The 18,763-nt window shown below is 37.6% G+C and overlaps 1 protein-coding gene across 1 annotated transcript; it reads right to left on the minus strand.

Moving 5' to 3' along the window:
• Positions 1-1,518: 1,518 nt before the first annotated feature.
• efemp2a (EGF containing fibulin extracellular matrix protein 2a) lies at positions 1,519-17,618 on the minus strand. Its single transcript, XM_055179017.2, has 12 exons — positions 17,011-17,618; positions 16,569-16,881; positions 10,634-10,891; positions 10,434-10,482; positions 10,147-10,359; positions 9,461-9,583; positions 7,291-7,407; positions 5,812-5,931; positions 5,597-5,716; positions 5,281-5,407; positions 4,441-4,636; positions 1,519-2,647 (listed from the first exon to the last, which is right to left on the minus strand). Exons 3-12 carry the CDS (start codon positions 10,739-10,741, stop codon positions 2,486-2,488), a joined length of 1,335 nt encoding a protein of 444 aa, XP_055034992.1. The 5' UTR covers positions 10,742-10,891; positions 16,569-16,881; positions 17,011-17,618; the 3' UTR covers positions 1,519-2,485.
• Between the last annotated feature and the right edge of the window lie 1,145 nt (positions 17,619-18,763).

Consider the following 18,763-nt stretch of genomic DNA (forward strand, 5'->3'; position numbering starts at 1 on the left):
AACGGCAAATCTCCTCCCTTCCTCAAAATAATCTCTCTTTACTTCCGGTTGTATGGTATGGCAGGTGGGCGGGGTCTGGGAGAAGATCGCTGCGATTAGCAATTAGCAACACGAGTCAACTTCAAATGATCCAATCAGATCTCACTGGACAAATTAAAATCCAGCCCTGCCTTATTTCATTTCAGAAGCCATGTTTTACTCTGATATACATCACCACGGGGAAAATAGGGCCGTCGCTACATCCGTTTCATGGCCACTTTAAAGGTTCTTAATTGTTCTCTGATATCTACATTAAAGGTTTATTAAGTGCAAAACTAATCCAGAGACGGTTTTACAAGTCTATTTACAACCCAAGGATTTGTCCTGAGAATTAAATGCACCGCTATTACCTTATTTGGAAGGGGCATGAATAATAATGTTAAGCTCTGCTCTAATTGGCTGTTCCACAGTGAGGCTCATGAGGAGCAACCAACTGTTAGGCCCTGTCCCAAATGGCACACTCCGGACTTGTGGTCCTCCTCAGAGTCCACACTTTGATGACATCACGTAGTCCAGACTTTAGGGACCCTTGATACGAGTCCACGTGGGTGCACCGGAGTTGTATTTTGGGACAGACTCGAGCATCACACCGGAAATAGGTAGAGAAGTTGCCCGTCAGTGTGAACTCCTCCCTTCCGTCGCCTGATTGGTCTGATTGCCCTTTCGCAAGGACTTCTGGGTTGGCAAAGTGCGCGAAGCCTGCTGCAGTGCGGGCTTCACTGAAGACCAGAAGGGGGCAAAGGAGGCGCTGATGAGCACACTTCAAAGCGTAAAAATGACAGATGGGACACCCTACGGACTCGTAGACTAAGCGCGAACACGCAATTTAAGGCCACAAGACCGAAAGTCCACATGAAGTGCGCCATTTGGGACAGGGCCTTAGAAGATTGGAAATTGATGTTACTGGGTGCTAAGTTTCGTGTGTGTTTTTCATTACGAACCTGCAAAACATAACTGTAACGTCAATAGTAGAACTTCAGCCTAAACGCTAGCATATAGCATTAACTAGCATAAAACGCTAACTCAGCAATCACAACTTTGTCTTGAGCATTGTAATTAATTTAATGTGTAATTTAATGTTGGGGCATATAGATGTTTTCAGCAGTAACAACATAAACAAGAGGCTTTCGTGGTCAACATGTAACTTCTGGTAAACTCCGCTAAGAATAAATAACAATAAAGTACTTTAAACGTAGTTTATTTATCTAACAAGCAAAAAAACAACACATAGATTATCTAGGAATCCAAAACATTTGTTATTTTTGAAGTAAAGTTCGGACCAGACGCATATCGCGTCACCGCACGTGCGTCCGATGAAACTGTATATCCAGACTGTAATGTCACAGTAGGTGTTATGTTGAGATTGGCGAGGTTTACATAAGGAGGAGAACAAAATAATGTTTGAGTCTCACGATATGTCATTACCATGTACAGAACTCCTATTATTCATCTATGCCTAGGTAAATATGGTTTTACAGTCTACGGCACCTTTCAGAGTCTAATAAAAAGCAAATTTACAAGAAAACATGTCAAACGCACTTAGAGGGCTCTTCATATTTTGTCTGTAGTATCTATAAAATCACAGATATATTTAAATGACTATGAACATATTGAAAATACAACATCGCAGTTTATGTTCTCATCCGGCTTGTGCTAATGAGAGGCAGACAGCTCCACAGCAGGACCCCGGAGCATCCCGTGGTTAGATGACTCAAGAGATCGGAAGGGTGGGTGGAAGGGTTAAGCGGGGCACGCTAACGTGACTTTCCGCAAAGAAGGAAGCATATGAATGCCAAGAAAAGTAATGTGGGTCTGGAGCCAGATTTTAAGGGTCTTATCAAATTTATTACAGTAATAAATCCAGGATTGAAAATACAACATTGGCAGCAATGGTATAAAAAGAAACTACACAAAGTAATGCTGTGAGCATTATTGATGGTGGTGGGTAGAGGTTTGGAACGACTGAGTGGTTACTGAAAAACGGCAACGAATAACAACAAATACTCATGGAAGGATTAAACATAGTGGAAATTTACCTTGACACTAGGAACATACAGAGATGCACAGCGTTGGTGCCCTGATATTGCTACATTTATTTCAATAGGAACCGGAACAGTGACCCAGTAGAGCGAGTCAACAGAGCTGCAATATACTTTAACATGACATGGGAGAGTATCAAAAGACACGAGTCGTACAGCAGGTTTGGAGTCATAGTGCAGCTAGAAACTCTGAATAGCTCAGCATAACATTTAGTCCCTAAAATATAGTGCCTGTCTCTAAATCTCTTTATAATGTAGTAGTTTGTATAGGTTGCTACATCTCCCATGAGAATGATCTCTGTACAATCTTGGGAATGTTGCTCAGGTCATAAAACCTCTTTGTTGGATGAATCTATCAGTGCTTCCACTCTTCCACCTCTGGTTCCCTCTCTGGCCATCTGTCTCGGCTAAAAGGCGTAGGGCCCGACGTAGACTGTTAAGCGCAGGGCAGAACTGGTCTGGAAGCTCATGAGAGGGTTTACAGAAACCATCTCCAGGTCCAGCACGTACTCTGTGGGACCATTCACGGCACGGGCGAGAACAAGCATGCCGCTGATGTTGTTGATTTGCTGAGGAAAGAGAGATGAAAGGCATGAGAGAAAAGAAAGAGACGGAAGCTGTTGCTAAAGATTATCAGTTTAGACAGCAATGGCCTCATAAGTCCTTTCTCCTTTGACTGATAGATTACTGTGAATTAATTTGCATTAATCAGGCATTAGTTACTGGAATTTATCCTAGCTAACAGTGGCGGCCGGTGACTTCTTTTTTCGAGGGCGCACAATGCGAAATTCGTCACAACATGCATGTAGCCCGTCATGTGTGTGGTTCGTAATTTCAAAATATGTGTTTGGCGCTTTGAGTGAACCTATGTGCATCATGTGTTTTGTCAAAATAAGTGCCTGCTGCAGACGCGTCTAAAGGGTTTATGATAAAAGAGATGCTTGCGTTTGCCAGATACTCGCATAATATCATGCGTAATCAGAGTTAACTGTTAAGGGAGTGTCTTGTGTGTATTTTGTGACCGTGAGCATCTCTTTTATCATAAATGGTTTTGACGCGTGTGCAGCAGGTACTTATTTTGACAAAACACGTGATGCACATAGTTCACATGACGCAACAAACACATATTTGGAAAACACGAGCAACACACTTGACACTTGACGTCATGAGCCGTCTCTGCTAGCTAATCTCCGTCCAAAAGAATAGGACAGAGAAATATATATATATATATATATATATATATATATATATATATATATATATATATATATATATGAAGAGTTTGGTTCCAAAACGCAATAAACACCATTTTCGAAAAAAATGAGTTACTGCCAGAATCAGTATTATATCAGGTCAGTATTAAAAAGTAAATTCTTAATTTTTACGCAAAATCCAATATCCGCCGTGTTATTCTGTCATCTTTTCTCCCTTTTTTCCCAAGGCGCAGTGGGCGCCACTCCCCCTTTTCTACAGAATGCCATGGATCCGCTCCACAGATTGCGGCGCGCCATTCCACGCAGTGTAAACAAACAATGGCAGCACATTGAGTACACGTAATCCTAGTTTTCCTCATCTGCTATGTACTTCGTGATCAGTTTTTATAATAAATCTTTGAAAATCAAGTTATGGATTTGAATTTTTATATGTATATATATGTATATATGTGTATATATATATATATGTATATGTATATGTATGTATATGTGTATGTGTATATGTATATATATGTATATATATGTGTATGTATATATATATGTATATATATATGTATATATGTATATATATATATGTATATATATATGTATATATGTATATATGTATGTATATATGTATGTATATATGTATGTATATATGTATATATGTATGTATATATGTATGTATATATGTATATATATATGTATATATATATGTATATATATATATATATATATATATATATATATATATATATATATATATGTATATGTATATATGTATATATATATGTATATATATATGTATATGTATATATATATTTTTTGGTTGTGCATTCCAATTAATTTCAATGCAACTGCAGTTGGTTTGTTTTGATTTAAACTCTTCATATGAAACTCTTCATATATATATATATATATATATATATATATATATATATATATATATATATATATATATATATATATATATATATATATATATATATATTTTTTTATATATTATGAAAATATAATCTTGATATCTTTAATATTGACTAAGGCCATGTCAAAGATTTAAATCAAACTTTGATGCTCCTAATCTCATTATTAGATTGTAAGACTTTTGACTGGATTTCACAGACAGTGTCACATGTACTTACTGACAGAATAAACATTATATAACCTACCCTGATGTAAAAGTCTTTATTGTCATCTCCGGAACGGATTCGGAATGTGTTATAAGCTCCAGGATAGACGCTGGTTGCCTGAATCTGAAAGATATCCGAGGGGACGGAGCGTTCGGAAGTGATACTCATGTAGCGATGGACAATAGAATGGGGAAGATCTCGACAGCCAGACTTTGTGACGGGACAAATACAGCGACTGCAATAAAGAGACAGAACATCACCTAACAAAAATTTGCTATTAAATTTAAGAAGACACGACTGAAGTAAACATTTGTTCTAAATCTGAGCCAAACCTTCTTCATTAAACTCAATAACTTTATATATTTCTTGGATTAAACTGAAATGGATTCACATGAGATGTATTAAATAGAGTATAGAAAAGAGGGATTGTTAAATATTTGACACTGTACTTACAAATCAGATTACAATAGTGAACATTATTCAGTTAGTTTTTTGCATGACTAACGTCTAAGTTCGCTACAACTGTACCAAATTAAATGTACGTATTATGCCAGACAAAATAGCCTAAACATTTTGGATGGCATCCATCTACCCAGATATTTCTTGACCACCTGTTATTCATTAAAGTTTGGGGAACTTTTCAGATGATGTTGAGACGTGCTTACAGGCACAGACTCAGAAACTGGCATGAGATATGGAAAAATAAACAGGGCAATTTTAGAAACTGTGTCGGTTACGCTTCGAAGAGACACTATTGACGAATAGTGGTTTAAATAATAGACATCTAATGGAGAAGAAAATATCTCAGAAATTCCGCTGCGCAGTTGTGTGCGAGTTGAATAAACTGCAATTCCTCACAATTTTTTTGTGTTTACTTACTTGTCAGACACTTGTACATAGGGTTCCTGACAACCTTTGGCGTCGACACATTTATGACCTCCATGAATGTTCACACACGTTTGTCCATCCGAACACTGGTGAGCTCCTGTCTCACATTCATTTATGTCTAGATTCAGCGGAAAACAGAGAGTAATTGAATCACTAAACAAGAAAGCCTTTTCTTGAAACTTATAGAGAAAGAGAGAGAGAGAGAGAGAGATGCCAACCAGATTAAATATAAAGTCTAAAAGGATTTGAGTGTCACAAATTTTCTGAGTAAATTGGGAAGATTGAGTATTATTGAATTGAGACAAACCTTGGCAGAGGCGCGAGCCCAGTAACTGATAGCCTTCAGGACAGACACAGGAGAATTTCCCTCGCTCATTAACACACTGATGCTGGCACAGATAACTGGAGTAGCTGCATTCATCTATGTCTGGGTACAAAGAATGAACATTACCAGTTCCTCCAGTTGTAATATGCATATTAGCTTTTCTTATTCAAATTGGTTTGCACTTGCCCCTATCTTACCATTGCACGCGAAGCCATCTGGCCCCAGCTCATAGCCCGTCTCACAGCGACAGAGGAACGTCCCGTATGTGTTATAACACCTCTGACTGCAGGGCGCTCCCATGCCACACTCATCAACATCTGAGCTCAAGCACAATGACAGCAGATGAAATATTAAAACATTAAGTAAAGAGCTCAGATGCAAAATTACTTATTATATGTTCATCAATACTTTTGCTTCAAATTTGCTTAATCCCGGCCTTAGGCCATTTAGAAATACTGCTTTGTGGCCGAATCAGTTAAACGACACATCCCTTTTTCAGCAAAGTCCTCTAAGTGCATGGAAGATGAATTAAATGAACGATGGCACGCGTACAGTATGGCAAGGTGCAAGAAGTTTTTACCCGGTAAAAGGAGGTTCACAGAATATATTAGGATACTGACAGAATTTCTTTAACCTTTATTCAGAAAGGACAGTGAAGGGTGACTGGATACTTTATTAGAAGTGGAGATTTTCGCATGTACTTAGAGGGTTTTGCAGCGAATACAGTCAAATTTGTTAAATACCAATGAAATGAGTAAAGTGACATTTGTGAAAACAAGGCATTTTAATTACTGACTAATAACCTAAACATAAGAGCCTGATAAAAAATGCTAATTTAAACATATCAGACACACTTTTTTGCATGGATTTTTTAGTGTTGCATGTGCCTGCTATTCTTTAAACTCGTGCAGTGGGGCACTTTTAAAACCAATATCACTTGGCTTGCACACTTGAAAAAGGAAAAGGGACATTGGAAATAGTAGCGTTAGTAAGTGTATGTTTATAGTGAGGTGAGCTGTGGCCATTTTTTTAGCATACATCAGTGGATTTAAATTAGTTTCATGACACGTAAAGACAAAAGTTAACTAGGCCATGAAACTTCAGTGGAAAATCATTTTAAAGAGGATTTGTGGGATATATTTGTAATATTTAATGTATAATTAATCCAAAATTTAATGAGATTTCTGTTTGAACAGTATTCTGTTCAATAGTCCAAAGCGAAAGGGCAAATTGGACAAAGTCTACTGTTGCTTCATACGAAGAGGATTTTTGTTCACGAGAAAAATCACAATTCAACTTTTTGGTTATTTGTAAGCTTTATAATGAAATGCTGGATGACCCTTTATTTGATTTCAAGCAGCTAAAATTGCACCAAAAATAGTTTGTGCCGTCTTGTCCGCGAGACATCCAAAGGCAACATTCAATTTAATTCACGGTTTTTCCTCATTTTGCAGCAGTATTAACATCCCCCTTTCCATCGAGCACAAAGTCCTCTTTTACTTGTTCAGATTTTGGCTCTATTCAAATAAAACGAGGTGTAGGATGGAATTGTGTAAGTATGTGGGTTTGGATTGCGAGTGTTTGTGTGTGCTGTTGAAGTGTGTGTGGGGTGTGTTGACCTATGACTCAGGGTATGGCAAAACCAGGCGTAGGAGGCTGCGTGTGGGTTGGCTTACCGATACAGGAGCGATTGTTGCTAGCCAGCTGAAAACCAGGCTCACACTGGCAGGAGAATGAACCAGGGACGTTAACACAGCGATGTTGACAGTAGCGATATCGGCACTCATCAATGTCTAAAAAGTATGAAGAAGAGGTCAAATGTTTATTGGTATCATCAGGCCTGCGATAGCAGGTTAGGTTTTCTTTTAAAGTGCACAGTGATTTAAATCTCCATACTGATTTAAGTTTGGATTTAAGTAACACTCCTTACTTATTGGAGGAGCCAGTGGTTTCCAACTCTGGGTCTTATTTTAAACTTTATAAACTATAATAACTAGCTTTCGGTAACAACGATATCTTGTACTCCATTCCCATGGCAACCAATACTCACTACGCTGAAATTCTTGCGTGAATCATGTGACTCCAAGATTTAGGTACCAGAAGCTAGTTATAAAGTTTAAAATATGGATATTTTTCTTACACAATTGCATCGATTACTCACAGAAGACATTTATTAACCCATTGGAGGCATGTGGATTACTTTTGTGAAGGATGAATGCTAGGGATGGGCGATAATTTGCATGCGATATCATGCGCATCTCTTCAGTAAAGTAGGTTCCTTGATTAGAAGTAAATCGCCATCAGCTGCTTTCAGATGAAGCGGCATTTACAACACAAAGCCGTAGTCACTGACAAGCTGGGCCATATCTCACATATCGCAGGCAATACGTCCGTGATAATAAATGCAAAATTGCCCTGATTGTTAGTGAACTACGGCTTTGTGTGGTAAATGCCGCTCCATCTGAAAGCAGCTGATGGCGATTTACTTCTAATCACGGAACCAGCTTTACTGACAAAATGCGCAATTACAATCACATGCAAATTATCGCCCATCCCTAAAGAATGCACTTTATTAGGGTCAGAAGTTGTCCCTGATCCCTATTTTCTACCATTATAAAGCTTGGAAGAGTAAGGACATTTATTAAAATAACGCCAAATGTGTTCGTCTGATAGATGATGGACAAATGTTTTTCGAATTGCTTAAAGGATTAGTCCATTTTCTTTAAAAAAAATTCAGATAATTTACTCACCACCATATTATTCAAAATGTTGGTGTCGTTCTTTGTTCGGTCGGGAAGAGATTGTGTTTTTTGAGGAAAGCATTCCAGGATTTTCTCGTTTTGATGGACTTTAATGGACCCCAACACTTAACAGTTTTAATGCAGTTTAAAATGGCAGTTTCAAAGGACTCTAAACGATCCCAAATGAGGCATAAGGGTCTTAACTAGCGAAACGATTGTCATTTTTGGCAAGAAAAATAAAAAATATGCACTTTTAATCCACAACTTCTTCCAGAAGAGAGCCAGTGCGACCTCACGTAATTGCGTAATGACGTTGAAAGGTCAAATGTTACATATATGAAACACACATTTGTGAACCATTTTAAACAATAAACTGACACAAAGACATTAATTAGTATCATTCCACATACAACAACGTCGGAACGGTCCTCTTTCTCAACACTTGTAAACACCGGGGCATAGTTTCGATACGTCATCCGTGACCTCTTGACATGTTGACGTATTACGTGAGGTCGCGCTGGCGCGTCACACGACCGGAGGAAGAAGAGAAGTTGTGGTTTAAAAGTGCAGATTATTTATTTTTCTTGCCAAAAATGACAAACGTTTCTCTAGATAAGACCCTTATGCCTCGTTTAAAGATTGTTTGGAGTCCTTTGAAACTGCAATTTTGGACTGCATTGGAACTGTTGGGTGTTGGGGTCCATTAAAGTCCATTTAAATGAGAAAAATCCTGGAATGTTTTCCTAAAAAAACATAATTTCTTCTTGACTGAACAAAGAAAGACATCAACATTTTGGATCAACTGGTGGTGAGTAAATTATCTGGATTTTTTTAAAGAAAATCGACTAATCCTTTAAGGGTGAATAAATGGGATAATTTTGATATTGGCTGAAGTAACCCTTTAACCATATCCTCTTGGCTGATGTCTTATAAACTATGATCTTAGGAGCATCAAAGTTCGATTTCATAGACTTTCTCAGTCAGTATTAAAGATATCAAGTATTCTTCATTACATTGTTACATTATTTAATTATGTCAGATGATTATATGTAGAAAATAGTAAATCACAAAAAAATCACTTTAAAGACTTGGTCTGATTGCTCACCAATGCATTCTGTGCCCACTTTGCGGTAACCGTCCGGACATTGACAAGTAAAGGAACCTTCTGTATTAAGGCACTGTTGACTGGGCTGACAGTCATGCGTGTCTCGTTCACATTCATCCACATCTGTGTTTGTTAGACAGAATCATAAAAATTAAATGTGAATACATCTCTCGGTCAATTTGTTACTGTCCTTCTCAACCTTAACTCTGGAATGCTTTTAATTCTGCCTAGAACGACATTAATTGGTTTACAGAAGCTCATGAGATGCTCATAAATCCTGCTAGCTTTTTAACTGCCTAAATGCTGCTTCTGAGTAACGCTTTCTCTATTCACTTCCTCTTGAGTCTTGATGATAGACAACAGCTGGGATGTTTCAGTCTTAGTACATTTTTGGACCCCCTGCGGCCCAGAGCCCTGCCAAGACTTCAGCGAGACTCTCACAGTTGTCTGCATGCAAACACTAGCTGACCGCTTTCTAAATACCACCTGTTTCTGTCTGAATCATTCAAGTGTGAAAAAGCGAAACTTGCATATAATTCCTCCCAGACGCTCCCCCCGAATCCCACCACTACTATCACATGCTGCTTTGATCTTCATTATGACTCAGATGCATGATTCAGTATAGCGCTCTATTGTTGGTCCATCTAACACCTGTTCTGAAAACACACACATTTTCACACGCTTACCCACACAGCTGTCTCCCTGGGGCTCTAAACCAGGAAGACATGGATTGAAAGGCTCGCTGGCCGTGTTTTCCAATCCGGGGTGAATCTGGTTAGGTGGTTCTTGGGCGGGGATGACCGAAGCAGAGCGAGGGAGACACAGGTACCCGCCGTAATGGTTGAAGCACTTCATCTCTCCCTTACAAGCCTCTGGTATTGTCTCGCATTCATTTATATCTGCAAACACAATGCTAGAAAATGTTAGAGATCTTGATATTTGAGGTGATTGGGTAATGGTGGAGATGTTGTACCTTTGCAGTGTTGTGTCTGTGAATCCCAATGATACCCATCTGTACATTCCTATGAGATATAAATAGAGATAAATTAGTTATGCTGATATTCATTATAGCAGTTGGAATGTGAGTGTTATTGACATTCAATGAAACATCAATTGAATTCAGTGAGAGGGTGAGACGAGGAGAAATCAGGAAAAGTTTTCATCCCTTCTTACCGTGTAGGTGTCAGTTTCTGTGGGTGGCTGTGAAATAGCGCTGTGAAGAAACACAGAGATGCACACACAAAAGACAAAAACATACACGGGTCGCATCCTTGCGCACATCTTCAGCAGTCTCTCGTGAGCTCGGAGGAAAACACACTTCCAGAAGTGTTGACAAAAAAAGAGGAATCAGACACACATGCACACAAGCTCATATAAACTCGTGTACTCTTGTTGAGGTCTGGTGTGGAATAGATGATGCTGAGAAGGAATCTGTGGATGAGAAAGAAAGCGTTTTGAGATCAGTTCAGAAACAAACACATCATTGTTTGAACACATCCCTCTGTATTTATTATTACCATAATTTCAGTGTTCTGTCTGGAGCTATTATTTATGTAAGTACATGGTATCTGGCTTATAAAATAGCTTGATGGCTAGACTCCCCCTGGTGGTTGTTTTAAAATTGCAACAATTTTCTCACAATATTGTGGCAATTCAAATGACATAATAATTATGATAAATCATTTATGATACGTGTTGGGACGGTTTCCCGGACAGGGATTAGACTAATCATAGACTAAAATAAATGTAAGAGCTATCCAAACTGACAACAACTTGCACTGACATATCTCAAAATACATCAGTGCCCTTTGATTTGCCCCAAAATGCACCAAAAAAATGTTTTTAATAAGGCATGTTTGTTATATTTACTAGTCATTCCTAATTAGTCTATGGCCTTGTCCTGGATTAAGCTAATCCCTGTCCGAGAAACCGCCCTTTTATTCATTCATTCATTTATTTATCACTGTGTAATCTTTAACTTTGATAGTAAAACGATACTATTGTTATCAAATATTATAATTATTAAATATCAATAACACAATTCTGATATAGATATTATAATAAGGTTGTATTTGTTAACATTCGCTAATGTGAATATACATTGAACAACACATTTGCAGCATTTAATATTCTAGACTCTGGACCACAAAATCAGTCATAGCAGTCAATTTCTAGTTATTTATACACATTCATTGATGTATGGTTTGTTAGGAGAGGACAATATTTGGCCGAGATACAACTTCTTATGAATCTGTGGGGCAAAGAAGATCTAAATATTCAGGGTTCCAACGGGTTCTTGAAATCCTTAAGTATTTGAATCTGGGGGGAAAAATTCAAGGCCCTGGGAAGTTTTTGAAAATCTACATACATAGATACAGGTCATTGAAAGTGCTTGAATCTATTTGATGCAAAAAGTTTTCTGGAAAAAAATCCATATTATTCCCTGTGTAGTGTAGAATAAAAATTCTAGACTTTTTAGGCACACGTGCTAAACTGTTCACTTTAAATGCTTATATCTTCTGTATGCGAATGTTGATTCATACCAAAATGCTTTAACACATGAAAACGTCTCTGGTTACGTATGTAACTGTTGTTCCCTGATAAGGGAACGAGGCGCTGCGTCTCCCTTGCCATACTCCCTGCGTCCCTGTAACGCCGTCTTTGGCAATATTTCAGATAGCGACATACTTCCTGGCTCCCACGTAACCCTGTCTTTGTCGTTAAGCCTCACTATTGGTTGAATTTGATATACAAATTTAGACGCAGTGACGCAACGCGAGTTCCCTGTAACAATGTGTCTTAAAAGGTAACACGATATAACCTTGCTCTTACTTGAAATGTGTCCCCATATTTAGTCCTTGAATTTGAGGGTATTGGACCTGGAAAGTCCTTGAAAGGTCCTTGAATTTGAAGTTAACTAAGGTGTGGGAACACTGAATATTATTTAGAAAATCGCCTTTCAAGTTGTTCAAGTAAGTCCTTAGCCCTACATGTTATTAATGAAAAATACATTTTTGATATATTTACAGTAGGAAATGATGTACATGCTATCTTTATGGAAAAACTCTACAAAATCTCCTAATGATTTTGGGCATACATAAAGATATTTTTGACCCATACAATGTATTTCTGGCTACAAATATACCCGTACTTATGAGTGGTTTGGTCCAGGGTGACATTTATAAAATCAAATGCACAATGAACTAACGTGAGCAATTGGATTGGCATTAAAGGAACAGTATGTAGGATTGTGGCCAAAACTGGTATTGCAATCACAAAACTTGTGGCTAAAACTGGTACTGCAATGACACAACTGATGGCCAATACACAAAATGACAACATAAACATCAGTTGAGGGCTGCAACTCCACTTTTTAAATGACAATATCCTGGCCAGCCCACTGTTGTCAGTGATATAAGTATTTGAAATGAAAATTATTTCTTAATGTCTAGTGACATATCAGGGCCATTTTATGATTAATTGATGTAAATTTCTTACATACTGTTCCTTTAACTAACATTACTAAAGATTAATAAATGCTGAAAATGGTTTATTGTTAATTCATGTTAGTTAATGCATTTACTAATGTTAACAAATACAACCTTATTGTAAAATTTTGCCACTGTTATTAAGGTTGTACTAAATGGTTGCCACATTCATTTACAGTTTACCGCAAGGTATTTCAAAGAATACAATGGTATAGCTATTATGTCCTTTTGGTCATTTTTTTACCTTCTTTGGACTGTAAATACTAAATTTACTCTAACATGACCAAAAACCCCATAATTGCTTCTCTAAACCTTATGTGCTCAGAAACAAGAATAAAAGTATTGTCATGTTGACTCAGTGTGACAAACAGCAAGCCACGGGGTGACGTGCAGATCTGCACATTCTGCCTCAGTTACATCACTCTCCAAATAGAGTTGTGCTTTTCCACCAAAACCGCATGAATTTAAGTGACTTGCAGTGTATAGCATGCATGACACACTTAAACCCATTCATATCTTGTTAAAATTCAAATATGTCTTTGACTCTCTCCAATGACCTACATGCTACTTATGGTTTAAGTAGTGTCCTGCAAGATCTCGAACCGGGCTGTCCCGGTGGTTTTGCATGCGACTGGGAAAAGCCTGAAATCAACCAACATAACAAATTTGATGCCAAAAAGGAGTTGGGTCGAGTCGCTTGGCCAGAGTGTGGCTGTGGGTGAAGCCTCAGATGAGGGACAGTTGACCCTCTGGAATGCCAGTGGAGAGGATGTGGGTACCACTCTGTACAACGGTCAACCGGACCATTGCTGTGTTTCCCAGAGTATCACGTTCCTAGGAAAACCCCCCTATGAGGTTCACCAGAAAGGTCAAGTGTGGCTAACCAAAATGCTCTAGTCTGAGCCCCTCTTGCCCTTTTTAATAATGATAAACCAGGTGTTTTGGATTTATTTTGGAATTTGCATGGTAATTGTGCGTTTATGATGCCTATGTTCAAAATAAATCCACTAAACGTGACTCTAGCTGGTTAAAAGTGATTTATAAGAAAGATAAGGTTATTTGTTTGCAGGTGCCTGTTGGTTTGATATTCAGTTATTTAATGCGAAGAAATGCATTTAGTAGGCGGATCACTGTAAAACCTAAAAGTTAACTCAACTCAAACCATTTAAGGAAACCAGTTGCATTAAACCATTTAAGTTTTAAAACACATACATTTGAGTATTGTGAACTTAAACAAATTGAGTCATATGCAGTTATGCACTTATATTTAAGTTCACACTACTTAAGTGCATAATTGCGCACAACTCAAGTTCAATGTACTTTAATGTATGTGTTTTAAAACTTAAATGGTTTAAGGCAAACGGTTTCCTTAAATGGTTTGAGTTAAGTTGACTGTTTACAGTGTACTTTTTGGGGTCACTGTATAATACACTGATGCACTGATTGTGTTTCTACAGTATATGTTTGTATAACGCATTGCATTAAAGTAATATATATCATATACTGTACACTGAAAAAAAAAGATTTATTGAATTTACTCAGATTTTTAAGGTAAGTGGTTGCAATCAATTTATTTAAGCTACATTTTAACGAAAAAAATAAGAAAAAATAAATAAAATAAAAAAATTTGTTTAAATGTAGCTTAAATAAATTGATTGCAACCACTTACCTTTAAAAAATTTGAGTAAATTGAATGAATCATTTTTTTTAATGTATATAATATTTATAATAAAGTCATTCATGTTTAAGTGTAATCAAAGATGTATCAAAGATGTGTTGGTTTAACTTAAAAATATCAGTTGACACATAAAAATTATGTCAACTTATATTTTCAGGTTGAATTATTTAAGTAACTTACTTTTTTAAGTTGAACCAACTTTTTACAGTGTATGCTATTTCAGTTAATAAAATAGTGTGAAGCACTTCAGGTAAATTAAGTGGGATTAAGGCACAGCTCTTTGTGTGTTTATACGGATAGGTGACTTCTCTATATGTAGTTAAAACCTGCCTTCATAGGCACACGGCTGCAAGGACCACACACATATAATGACAAACACTCTTTGCCTACCTCTCTCTCTCACCTTTATAAACACCACACTCACGTTAGTCTAGTGTTATACATAGTCTACTGTTAACAGAGTCCGTTCACCTGGCCAAAAAAATCTGACAAGGTGCCCAGTGCGGTTACAATGTACATGCTCTCCGCATCTTTACTTGCTATAGTCAGTATATACATGTTTTGTTATATAATGCTAAGAAATTAGCATGCACATATTGTTTGGGCAACTGGTAAAATAAGTAAAAGCATGTATGTTTCATTTTTCGTTTTCTTGCATGAAACACAAAAAATAAGCAGGCCTATCAGAGGATCCAATACTTAAGGAAAGTGAATGACTAGCAATATCTATTCAGCATCCACTTTCATTGTACAAAAAAAAATGCTTGCATACTCTGCCTCATGTCTCCTTGTATGTGTCATGGTATGAATAAAGTTAAAAATGGGGAAAAGATATGATTAAGACATTATGTTTTAATATTTCATACAACAAATTCCTCTCTAAGACTACTGTTGCTTATAAAGGGCACCAGTTTGTACAAGCACTGGTTCACTTATGCCCCCGTCAAACTTTCTGCTTTCAAATGAATGCCCAAGTCAGCATTCAGCCATATAAAATAATACAACTAACATAAGGTAATTAAGTGGCAAGATATATAAACAAATATGATGTAAGTGCTTAGTATAGAAGTAGCCTGTGCAAGTACAGTAAAGCAGTGTTCCCTGTTCTGATCTCACAGGCATTTTATTGTGTGGTCATTTTTGTTACAACACCTGCATTTCCAGAGGGGTCCAGAAAGTTTTGAAGAAACAGAAACTGTTACCAAGAATACCACAACCTTTTGTGTGTCCTCGAAAACCTCGGGGAAGTGCGCTCGGTTTCGCAGTATTCCCATTCTGCGATTAAACCAGCGCGTATAAACAGACAGCAGTTAGTATGAATCAGCTTTTTGTTTTCAAAAATAGAAACGCTATCTAAACAAAGTCACCCATTTACGTTTGCAGGGATCAAATAACGACTTACAGTGAATGGCATTAATCTGGTTGTGAAACAGTGGTTGGAAAACAGATTGGAAAGTTTTGCAACACTGCAGCGTGTCTCGGTGCTAGACATGTCGAGATGTGTAAAGCCATCATAATGGTTGAGTAACAAATACTGGGGGGGGGGGGTCTAATTCATTTGTACGCATGTGCACCCCATACTGGGGGTGGAAAGTTATGATATGATGTTCACTATTTTGAGCATGTATGGTAGGAGACATGGAAAGTGCTGAATAATGTGATTGTGGTGTCGTGGATGTTTGGAAAAGAGAAAGAAAGCGAATGTGTGACGTGTGCATCCCTTCAAAAAGCAGATGAAATGTCCCTTAATCTCTATATATTATCCTCTGTTGCATAACTTTTTGGCCACAAACCTGACATTATTCATTTACTTAGGTGACCATGTCTTAATGACCAAGAGATCCCTCTTAAACAACAACAACCAGCAGACTACATCATTAACATAATGCATTAATATATGCTTTCTTTCTATCTTGATTCATTTGAAATGTGCTATACTCACAGGCCAAGCTTTTTTCCCAGGCGTATATCTTTCTTGCTTGAGTCTGTGTTTCTTTATCTTCCGGTGGCTTTGTGGATCAGCACCCAGTTCCTCTGGCTCTGCTGTGTCTTCTGTCCTCGCTCAGCGAGTGTGGAGACGGACAGCTGGACTGTGAACGTATGCAGGGGAGGGAAAGTCGGAAGAGAGGAAAGAAGGAAGGACGGCCCATTCCGACCCCCATACAGCCCCCCTGCACGGCCAACCTCCGCCCCCCATCTTACCCCCCAGGATGAAAATTCCTGGTCTGTGGCCCAAATTCCGAATCTGTCCAAGTCTGCAACAGAACAACAGCATACAGATTCACACACACACACACATATATATAACCAACCAACCAACCCCCTCCATACACATAAGCACACACTATAAGGCAGAGAGTCCACCTGGTTTCATTTAAACTCACCCCCCACAGCCTACAACGTACTCGCTTTTTCCCCTCCGTCTCAAGTCACCCTTCATCTCTCCCATCTTTTTCTGTACTTCTCTTTCTCTCCTCTTTATTCCTTTCATTTGGCTGGATATTTATAGCTCGGGAGAAGCTGATGGAATGTAGACAAAAATTAGAGAGCAAACTAGAAAAAAAGTAAGAAGGCAATGGTAGTTTGAATAGGGAGGACAGGACAGACACGTCTTCTTGGAAAAGTTCTTCGCTTCTTTTTTTGCTCTGTCTAAATATTTAAACTGGAGGTATTTGTAGGCTGATATTAGGGAATGAAATGGAAGGCCGTGGAAAGACTGACATTTTTACTGCTGTTACACCTTTACAGACGCTTACTATAATGCAAGTTTGCAAAGTAAGACCGCTGTCAGACGCTTTTGACCAAAGTGCTTCAAGTACTCTACTGGTTTCGATTCGGGAGAAACATTTTATATTGGACGTGAAGTGGTGACTCAATACAGTATCAACATACCTGAAACAGTAGATTGGAAGTATGGCCTTTGATGTCAAGGTAACACTTTACAAAAAGGTATTAGTTACCATTAACTGCATTTATTTACATAAACAAACAATGTATATCCTCCTAAGACCTGAATATCCACATACGTGGATATCAACATTTTTACTACTTAATTCTGTGTAACTGGAACCTGTTGTACACAAATGTGGACACATACACTGCTTCATGTTCAAATAAAAATATTTGGTAATTATATTTATTGGTTCTTCCTAAACCCAAAATAGCTGGAACAAATCTGAAAAATAGACAAACCAAAGCTCGGGTCTTAGGAGGTTAAATAGTTTTCAGTGTTTATTATTTCATTACTGTTAGTTAATGTCATTACAGTTATTCACGTTAGTTCATGGTGCATTAATGTTAACAATTACACGTTTAATTTTTAAAAGAAATTGTTGAAATTTACATGAACTAAGATAAGTCTAAGTTAGATCAATACATTAATCATTTGTTAACAAATGAAGAGTTTGTTTCCAAAACGCGATAAACACCATTTAAAAAAAAGAGTTATTGCCAAAATCAGTATTATATCAGGTCAGTATTTAAAAGTAAATTCTTAATTTTAAACAAAATCCAATATCTGCCACGTTATTCTGTCATGTTTTCTCCCTTTCTTCCCAAAACGCAATAAACGGCGCTCTTCCTTTTCTGCAGAATGCAATAAATCCGCTCAACAAATCACAGCGCATCATTTCACGCATTGTAAACAAACAATGGCGGTGCGTTGAATACATGGAATTTCCTCATCTTGTACTTCGTGATCAACAAACAAACAAAAACAAAATAATATTTTAATAGTATGGATAAACCTGTGGTGTTCTGTGATGGGAAAGAAACATAAGCCATCGACATCTAATAATTTACGCGAGAGGCACTCGGGAGACTTGCTTGTTCTCCCGACAGCATCAAGCTTCTGTCATGCTAACACATTGACCCCAGGGGATCTTATGAAAAACTTTCCATTATTTTGCGCGAAGCTAACAAACATCGAGAAGGACCAAAACATTTGACAGCTGATCGCTGTGAAAAATGTTAAGCTACGACTTCAAGTATAACGCAGCAATGACAGTGTTCTTAATATGACAAAGTAAGTGTATTAATGTTTATTTTTTTAATCAGTGTATACCACTAGTCAACTAAATGAATATAACATGGCAAAGATAAATGCACATTTATATGTTGATTCAATAGATTTATAGC

The sequence above is a fragment of the Misgurnus anguillicaudatus genome, chromosome 16, assembly GCF_027580225.2.
Source record: "Misgurnus anguillicaudatus chromosome 16, ASM2758022v2, whole genome shotgun sequence".
NCBI classification, from domain to species: domain Eukaryota; kingdom Metazoa; phylum Chordata; class Actinopteri; order Cypriniformes; family Cobitidae; genus Misgurnus; species Misgurnus anguillicaudatus.